The sequence below is a fragment of the Hordeum vulgare genome, chromosome 7H (assembly GCF_904849725.1).
Source record: "Hordeum vulgare subsp. vulgare chromosome 7H, MorexV3_pseudomolecules_assembly, whole genome shotgun sequence".
Lineage (NCBI taxonomy): Eukaryota > Viridiplantae > Streptophyta > Magnoliopsida > Poales > Poaceae > Hordeum > Hordeum vulgare.
Window position 1 is genome coordinate 93110826 of NC_058524.1, and position 9821 is coordinate 93120646.

Below are 9821 nucleotides of genomic sequence, written 5' to 3' on the forward strand. Positions count from 1 at the left end.
CTGTTGCCACTACTCGAGCTGGAAGAGAGGCCCTGTCCATTAGACGACAGCTGCCAAAGACAACTAATGCCGCTTGCTCCAGCTGTGAATTTCTGTTTCAAAACGGACGTCGTTGGGATATGTTGGGTTAACCTTTATATATATTACAAAGTACGAGTATATAATAACATCAAATATTTCAATCTTGTGCTCAGTAATGCCAGATTTTGGCTGTTGTCCGTCGTGCATGTGAACGCCAATTGGACACACAAAGAATGCGTGAGGGAGCAGAGAGCATACAAATTGTACTCGTTAATTAAGGTGCATGCACGCTGAGAAAACTATTCTATACTGTCACTGCCGTTTCATCTTCATTTGTTAAGTTCAACTGGTCAGTGGTCACCGTTCACTACTGTAGCTTGACACATGCACGGCCATGCTGAGCTAGGTCTCCTATGGATGGGTGAGTAGGAATGAATATCTAACACCCGATTAAAAGTAATCCCTTGTCGTGATCATGCATGGAACGGAGACTCAACGGCACCAAGAGCTGAACAATCCATATTCCAACCAAAGGTTTCCCACCAGATTTTCCACATTCATCTAAAAATATCAATCACACAGATACAGTCCACAGATGACGAGCTTTTTCTCGAGAAAAATCTTAAACAAACACAAGTCAACGAATCTCTACTCAACAGCTAAGCTAATCATCCCGTTCACAACTTGGTCTTGAACGGCACATAGTTCTTGAGCGACTGGGTGATGCCCTGGATGGAGGCGACGGTGACGGCCACCGTGACCGCGAAGCAGGCGAAGCTCAGGGTCTGCAGCGCCACCCACTTCCTGGAGTACTTCTTCATCTTGCTCTGCGAGATGTACATCTCCACGGGGAAGTAGACGGTGAGCGGCCAGAAGCCGAGCGCGCCGAGCAGCCCGAGGATGTCGTTGAAGAAGGGCAGCGAGATGGCGAGCACCGTGCTCACGATCACGAACGCCGTCCTCCACACCAGCCTGAACATGTTGAGGCTGAACGTGCCGGAGAAGGGGTGGTACTGCCGGACGACGAACTCCGAGTTGGGCCACCGCCCCGCGGCCCAGCTCTCCACGGCGGCGTAGATGGGCTGGCAGTACACCTGGTAGGCGCCCACGAGGTGCACCACGATGCACACGTTGGCGAAGTCGATGAGCCAGAAGGGCTCGTAGAAGCCGAAGCCGGTCAGCATGTTGCCCGGCGCGTCGTTGCCGAAGGCCGAGTAGCCGAGGCAGCCGCAGAGCATGTAGAAGGCCGTGGTGGTGGAGACCCCCATCAGGTTCGCCTTCCTCATCGTCTTGTTCTCCGCCGGTGGCGCCTTCACCGTGTCCTGCATTAGTTTCCACATAGACGCCATTAGTGACCGTGACTTATGAGCACGAACGTGTATGTAGTACTGAATCTTTGTGACCTTCATTCATACCTGGATTTCTATGAGAACCATGGAGTATGAGTAGGCGAATGCGATGTTCCCGAGCGCTTGCAATGTCAGCCATATCTTCTGGGCCGAAGTGACGTCCACCCCAATTTGAGTGCCACCAATGGTTGTCTTGCCCGTAGGACCTGCCAATTGCCAATTAGGTCGAACATGCAGACACAAAGTTACACCGGGTAGGAGAGAATGGGTTAATGCATTGATCTCTTGGTGGGAAGGTTCTAATTTGATCCTACCTTTGATGGTCTGTGCCAAGGAGAGGCCAACGCCGATGGTGGAGTAGGAGAAGGACATGACGGCGGCGAGCATCGACAGCCAGGCCATCTCGTGGAGGTTGGGGAGCTGGGAGAAGACGATCTGGGAGATCCCAAACACGACCATGTACATGGTGGTGTACACGCCGCAGTCGGCAGAGTGGCCCTTGCTGTGGAAGCAGTTGGCCTTGTACAAAGCCCTATAGGATCGTCCCCCCAAAACCACAAACCAATGAGTTCAACTGATCGATCATCATGAACGGCATACCATCAATTAGCTTAACTGAAAATTACTACTCGTACATGAGAGCAAGAAGGTCGTCAGACTGACTTACGCGGCACTGATGGATGCTGTGATGGTGTACCCGATTGCAGTCCCAACAAGATTGACGTACTGACAGAGGCCACAAAACCACACCTGCCCTTTACCTGCATGATCGATCGAGCAGGTAGAAAGACAATGTAAACATTGCCTGAACTCGCAAAGAATCTAATGGCGTGTTCACGCGACAGGCATGGGGAGGGGAGGACCGGAGGAGGGGGAGGTGTGCGTGCGTACGTACCTAGGAGGGACCCGACGGCGTCCATGTAGGTGTAGTTCCTTTTCCCGGCGACGGCGTCGTCGCTGCGGTAGCAGTCGCCGAGGAGCACGGAGGTGTAGTAGGTGATGAGGGCGAAGAGGAGGAGCGTGGCGGGCCCGGCGACCCATCCGAGCTGCGCCACGGACCAGGGCAGCGACAGCACGCCGGAGCCGATCACCGCCGTGATCACGTGCGCGCTCGCCGTCCACACCGTCCCTGCTCAACCAACCCGCTCAGTCAACGAAAGTCAAGATTGATCTGCCCCAGAGCTCCCGCGGCGCATGCGTGCATGCCAGCGGCGCGATTCGGAGAGAGAGAGAGAGAGGGAGGGGTGGGTTTCGCTTGCCTGTCCTCCTGGGCTTGCCGTCGTCGTCGAGGGAGTAGTCGTCGGCGGCGGCGATGACCCGCCGCCTCAGGTCCCCCGCCGGCGCCGGAAGCCCCCCGATCTCGACATCGCCGCCGCCGCCGCCGCCGCCGCCGCCTGCCCGGGCCATCTGCGCTGCGCTAGCGCTAGACTGGTGCTGCGCGTGTACAGCGATGTGCCAGGCGGGGCCGCCAGGCGGTCTTATAATGCTGCGATTTTGTGAACTAATGCTGCGATTTTACTCCTTTGCTTCACGGATGGAATCCAGCCAGTTGCCTAAACCGGCTGGCATATGGTCTAACGTTTTTTTTTTTTTTTTGAAACCGTGTTCAACTTGGTCGCTTGTATTTCAGTTTGGAACCTACTCCACTCGTGTTCAACGTTGGTTACACGCATTTGGAATATTTTAAATTTAAAAATTCGATTGGTTAATCCCGGATTCCGTTGTTAGTTAGTTAGAGCCACAACCACGCGGCCCACGCCTTCGGGTCTCTCAGACGTATAGGGAACTCAATCAATCAATCGAAGAGATAAACGAGAGTAGTACGAGAAATCTTATGATACTACCGTTATGCTAGTTACAGAGTTGAAAAATCAGCACGGTCAGCTGGCTTGATTACATCTAAACAGTCAAAAAAATAGAAAAGAGATGACTAGCTACGTCTGGCCGGTCTGACGTGTTGACAAAAATGCTGGCTCAAGGAAGAAGATGCGGCCCACCATGTCCCTATCGCAGAGTCCGCGGGCTACATCATCCGGATCCGCCGCTTAGCTCATGATCGAACCGCCGCTACGCTTGGCTGAGGAAGAATTCCCTTTGTTTCTGAAACTGGGGGAGAAAGAGTTGACTGCGCCAGCACGTACACGGTGTGTCCGCCATGTGAACACACACCGGCCGGCTGATAGCGAGTACAATTAACTAGTCTTAGCTAGTGTACGTAGCGTGCACGTAGCATCGCTAATCGCGTGCTCTGTCGTTGACTTTGCTATTTATTTGATTATTTTAAATAAATTCAGGAATATACTTGAATCCTGGTAAGCTGGTAATATCACTATCTCTAACCATCCAGCCACCGGTTGGTTCGTTACTTTGCTATTTACTGACATCTTTAGTTCTGCGTGTGCCTTTGTGTTGCATGTATGCGTCCCAGTTATGTACAGACTCGATGTGTGCATTATGAGAATAAGGATCTGCGTTTGACAACTTCTCCTCGAACAAGGCTCGGATATTCGAGGGCTTGGCTTGCGACTCACAACAAAAAGGCAACCACATTAGAGTTGGACGGCGAGCTCTCTCTACTCATAGAAAACGTCGGGCTTCCGCCAAGCGCGCCGCCTCCACCCCTCGACGGGAGCCGGCCGGGCTCCTCACGGAGCTAGCCTCGGTCTAGCGGCCTCAGCCCCTGAGGCATCCCCGATGCTTCCAGGGAACGAGGAGGCGGCTCCGACTCTAGAGGAGGTGGCCCCGGGCCCTCTCCGCCAGGCGATGAACGCGGCCCTTGCCGAAGGCGATGGAATTGAGCTACCAGACGACACACCCGGACACCATCAGGGTAGTCGCTGATGCCCTCGAGGACGAGCTTAGGAAAGAGGTCGAATTCTACACGAAGTGCCAGCGTCTCCTCTCCTTGCGGAGGAGTGAAGACAGCTCGGGGGGGGTGATGGGGTGGAGGAGCGAGGAGGCCCAGGAGGAGCGCGAGCAGCTCCTCGGGGACATTTAGGCGTCGCCTTCCAAGATGACCAGGAGGCCCGACGGCAGAGGCGAGAGGCTGATGCCTACGAGAAGGTGCTCCGGGAGTTAGCCGCCTCACGCAAGAGCCAACTCCCGGCACGGGAGGAGGCTACGGTGGCTTGCGAGGACCGTCTCACGTCCCGCGAGGGAGAACTCTCTAAGCGTGAGGCGGAGGCAGGTACTCGGGAGCGCTCGACCTGCACAGGGACTCGCTCCAAGCCCATACCGATGCTCTTCAAAAGCAGTTGCTGGAAGCCAACGTTGTTGTAGAGAGCGCGTGCCACAACGATGATATGCCAGTTACTATTTAACCTTCTACAAGGACCGTCTTTGTCGAATTTGATTCAACTAAAGTAGGAGATACAAACACCCGCCAGCCATCTTTATGCAACAAGTTGCATGTCAGTCGATGGAACCAGTCTCTCATACGTGGACGAGTAAAGTTGGTCTGGGCCGCTTCATCCAATAATACGGCTGAATCAAGAAAATACTAAGGAGGGAAGCAATCTGAATATCAACGCCCACAAACTCCTTTGTGTTCTAATCGAGATGTCATCTACGTATAGACCTAGCTCATGATGCCACTGTTGGGGAACATTGCATGGGAACCAAAAAAAATCCTACACACAAACACGATCTATCCATGGTGATGAACATCTACGAGAGGAGAGATTGAATCTGCATACCCTTGTAGATTGCTAAGCGGAAGCATTCAAGAACACGGTTGATGTAGTGGTACGTTTTCGTGATCCAACCACGAACCGTCCCGCGATCTCCCGATCAAGTGCGGAACGGACGACACCTCCGCGTTCAACACACCTACAGCTTGTGTTGGAAATATGCCCTAGAGGCAATAATAAATTAGTTATTATTATATTTCTTTGTTTGTGATAATCGCTTATTATCCATGCTATAATTGTATTGATTGGAAACTCAAATACATGTATGGATACATAGACAAAACACTATCTCTAGTAAGCCTCTAGTTGACTAGCTCGTCGATCAAAGATGGTCAAGGTTTCCTAACCATAGACAAGTGTTGTCACTTGATAACGCGATCACATCATTAGGAGAATCATGTGATGGACAAGACCCAAACTATGAACGTATCATATTGATCGTGTCGTTTTATTGCTATTGTTTTATGCGTGTCAAGTATTTGTTCCTATGACCATGAGATCATATAACTCACTGTCACCGGAGGAATACCTTGTGTGCATCAAACGTCACAACGTAACTAGGTGACTGTAAAGGTGCCCTACAGGTATCTCCGAAGGTGTCCGTTGAGTTAGTATGGATCAAGACTGGGATTTGTCACTCCGTGTGACGCAGAGGTATCTCGGGGCCCACTCGGTAGTACAACATCACACACAAGCCTTGCAAGCAATGTGACTAAGTGTAAGTCACGTGATCTTGTATTACGGAACGAGTAAAGAGATTTGGCAGTAACGAGATTGAAATAGGTATGTGGATACCGACGATCGAATCTGGGGCAAGTAACATACCGAAGGACAAAAGGAATGACATACGGGATTATATGGATCCTTGACACTGAGGTTCAACCGATAAGATCTTCGGAGAATATCTAGGATCCAATATGGGCATCCAAGTCCCGCTATTGGATATTGACCGAGGATTACCTCGGGGCATGTCTACATAGTTCTCGAACCCGCAGGGTCTGCACACTTAAGGTTCGGCGATGTTTTAGTATAGTTGAGTTATATGTGTGGTTACCGAATGTTGTTCGGAGTCCCGGATGAGATCACGGATGTCACGAGGATTTCCGGAATGATCCGGAAACGAAGATTGATATATAGGATGGCTTCATTTGGTTACCGGAAGGTTTGCGGGCATCACCGGGAATGTACCGGGAGTGACGAATGGGTTCCGGAAGTTCACCGGGAGGGGGGCAACCCACCCGAGGGAAGCCCAATGGCCCTAGGGGTGGCGCACCAGCCCTTAGTGGGCTGCGGGAGCATCCCAAGAGGGCCTTGGCGCCATAAGAATAAAACCAAAGAAAGGAAAAAAGGGGAGGTGGGAAGGAAGAGAAGGACTCCACTTTCCAATCCTATTTTGAGTAGGATTGGAGTAGGAATCCTACTCCCTTCCTAGCTGGCGCACCCTTGGGGACTTTGTCCTCATGGCAAGCCTCCTCCCCCTCCCTCCTATATATAGTGGTGATTTAGGGCTGATTTGAGACAACTTTTGGCACATGCAACTCGAATCTAGACACCATAGTGCTCGGGCGGGCCTTGCAGGAGTAGATCCTTCACCACCACCGGAGCGCCATCACGCTGACGGAGAACTCATATACTTCTCCGTCTTTCTTGATGGATCAAGAAGGCCGAGATCATCGTCAAGTTGTACGTGTGCTGAACGCGGAGGTGCCGTCCGTTCGGCACTAGATCGGAACGGATCATGAGATGGATCACGGGACGGTTCGTGGGACGGTTCGCGGGGCAGATCGAGGGACGTGAGGACGTTCCACTACATCAACCGTGTTTCTTAACGCTTCCTGCTATGCGATCTACAAGGGTACGTAGGTCCAAATCTCCTCTCGTAGATGGACATCACCATGATAGGTCTTCGTGTGCGTAGGAAATTTTTTGTTTCCCATGCAACGTTCCCCAACAATGGCATCATGAGCTAGGTTCATGTGTAGATGTTATCTCGAGTAGAAAACAAATGGTTTTGTGGACGGTGATGTTCGATTTGCTGCCCTCCTTAGTCTTTTCTCAATTCAGCGGTATTGTTGGATTGAAGTGGCCCGGACCGACATTATTCATACTCTTACGAAAGACTGGTTTTATCGATTGACATGCAACCTCGTTGCATAAAGATGACTGGCGGGTGTCGGTTTCTTCAAATTTAGTGGAATTGGTTTTGACCGAGGCGGTCCTTGGAGAGGTTAAATAGCAATTTGCACATCTCCGTTGTGGTTTTTGCGTAAGTAAGATGCGATCATACTAGATACCCATAGCAGCCACGTAAAACATGCAACAACAAATTAGAGGACGTCTAACTTGTTTTTGCAGGGTGAACTTGTGATATGATATGGCCAATGACGTGATGTGATATATTGGATATATGAGATGATCATATTGTAATAGTTAATATCGACTTGCACATCGATGGTACGACAACCGGCAGGAGCCATAGGGTTGTCTTTAAACTAACGTTTGTGTTTGCAGATGCATTTACTATATTGCTAGGACGTAGGTTTAGTAGTAATAGCATAAGTAGCACGACAACCTCGATGGCGACACGTTGATGGAGATCATAATGATGGAGATCATGGTGTGGCGCCGGTGACAAGAAGATCGTGCCGGTGCTTTGGTGATGGAGATCAAGAAGCACAAGATGATGGTCGTATCATGTCACTTATGAATTGCATGTGATGTTAATCCTTTTATGCACCTTATTTTGCTTAGAACGACAGTAGAATTATGAGGTGATCTCGCACTAAAATTTCAAGACAAAATTGTGTTCTCCCCGACTGTGCACCGTTGCTACAGTTCGCCATATCGAGACACCACGTGATGATCGGATGGGATAGACTCAACGTTCACATACAACGGGTGCAAAACAGTTGCACACGCGGAACACTCGGGTTAAGCTTGACGAGCCTAGCATGTGCAGACATGGCCTCGGAACACATGAGACCGATAGGTTGAGCATGAATCATATAGTTGATATGATTAGCATAGAGATGCTTACCACTAAAACTATTCTCAACTCACGTGATGATCGGACTTGATTAGTGGATTTGGATCATGTACCACTCAAATGACTAGAGAGATGTACTTTTTGAGTGGGAGTTCTTAAGTAATATGATTAATTGAACTAATTATCATGAACGTGGTTTAATGGTCTTTGCGAATTACGATGTAGCTTGCGCTATAGCTCTACTGTTTTTATATGTTCCTAGAGAAAATTTAGTTGAAAGTTGATAGTAGCGACTTTGCGGACTGAGTTCGTAAATCTGAGGATTGTCCTCATTGCTGCGCAGAAGGCTTATATCCTTAATGCACCACTCGGTGTGCTGCACATCGAGCATCGTCTGTGGATGTTGCGAACATCTGACATACACGTTTTTGATGACTACGTGATAGTTCAGTGTGTAATACTTAATGGCTTAGAAGCAAGGCGCCGAAGACGTTTTGAAACGTCACGGAACATAAGAGATGTTCTAAGAGATGAAATTGAGATTTCATGCTCGTGCCCTTGTTGAGAGGTATGAGACCTACGACAAGATTCTTTGTGTACAAAGTAAAGGAGAAAAGCTCAAATCGTTGAGCGTGTTCTCAGATTGTGTGAGTACAACAATCGCTTGAATCAAGTGGGAGTTAATCTTCGAGATGAGATAGGGATGGTTCTCCAAAAGTCACTGCCACTAAGCTGCTAGAGCTTCGTGATGAACTATAACATATCAACGATAGATATGATGATCCTTGAGCGATTCACAATGTTTGACACTGCGAAAGTAGAAATCAAGAAGGAGCATCAATAGTTGATGGTTAGTAAAACCACTAGTTTCAAGAAGGGCAAGGGCTAGAAGGGACACTTCATGAAACGGCAAACTAGTTGCTGCTCTAATGAAGAAACCCAAGATTGAACCCAAACCCGAGACTAAGTGCTTCTGTTATGAGGGGAACGGCCACTGAGGCAGTGTTGGGTAACGTAGCATAAATTCAAAAAATTTCCTACGCATGTTCAGATCTTCCTATGGAGAGACCAGCAACGAGAGAGGGGTAAGAGCATCTTCATACCTTTGAAGATCGCTAAGCGGAAGCGCTTGCTAGAACGCGGTTGATGGAGTCGTACTCGCGGTGATTCCGATCTAGTGCCGAACAACGGCACCTCCGCGTTCAACACACGTGCAGCCCGGTGACGTCTCCCACACCTTGATCCAGCATGGAGGAGGGAGAGGTTGGGGAAGAAGACCAGAAACACGACGGCGTGGTGTTGGTGGAGAGACGAGGTCTCCCGGCAAGGCTTCGCCAAAGCGCCGGCAGAGAGGAGGAGGGAGAGAAGCAGGGCTGCGAGAGAGAGATTAAACCGTGTCTCAAACAGCCCCGGACCTCATCTATATATAGGGGGAGGGGGAGGGGGCGCAGCCCTTAGGGTTCCCACCCCTAAGGGGTGCGGCAGCCCTTAGATGGGAGAGGGGTGGCGGCCAGGGCAAGGGGGAGGGGTGGCGCACCCCTCTGGTGGGCCTAAGGCCCACCTAAGTTAGGGTTCCCCCCTTCTTTTCCTTTCCCCTGCGCCATGGGCTGAGTGGGGAGGCATACCAGCCCAACTAGGGGCTGGTTCCCACCCCCACTTAGCCCATCTTACCTCTTGGGGTCGCAGCCCCCCTTCGGTGGTCCCCCGGGACCACCTCCGGTGGTCCCGGTGGTCCCGGTACGTTACCGGTGATGCCCGAAACACTTCCGGTGTCCG

General features: G+C 50.6%; 1 protein-coding gene across 1 annotated transcript; it reads right to left on the reverse strand.

The window, feature by feature from the left end:
- Positions 1-543: 543 nt before the first annotated feature.
- Positions 544-2946, reverse strand: LOC123412776 (amino acid permease 8-like). Its single transcript, XM_045105711.1, has 6 exons — positions 2630-2946; positions 2266-2499; positions 2038-2131; positions 1685-1902; positions 1437-1576; positions 544-1343 (listed from the first exon to the last, which is right to left on the reverse strand). The coding sequence occupies exons 1-6, from the start codon at positions 2775-2777 to the stop codon at positions 699-701; spliced, it is 1479 nt and encodes a 492-aa protein (XP_044961646.1). The 5' UTR covers positions 2778-2946; the 3' UTR covers positions 544-698.
- Positions 2947-9821: the final 6875 nt, after the last annotated feature.

Bases quoted from the DNA above. Each gene is read 5' to 3' on its own strand.
- LOC123412776 (XM_045105711.1), bottom strand. From the start codon at position 2,777: ATGGCCCGGGCAGGCGGCGGCGGCGGCGGCGGCGGCGGCGATGTCGAG. The intron at 1,903-2,037 runs GTAAGTCAGTCT...ACGATCCTATAG, and splicing joins ACAGCATCCATCAGTGCCGC to GGCTTTGTACAAGGCCAACT. The intron at 1,577-1,684 runs GTAGGATCAAAT...GGCAATTGGCAG, and splicing joins CTTGGCACAGACCATCAAAG to GTCCTACGGGCAAGACAACC.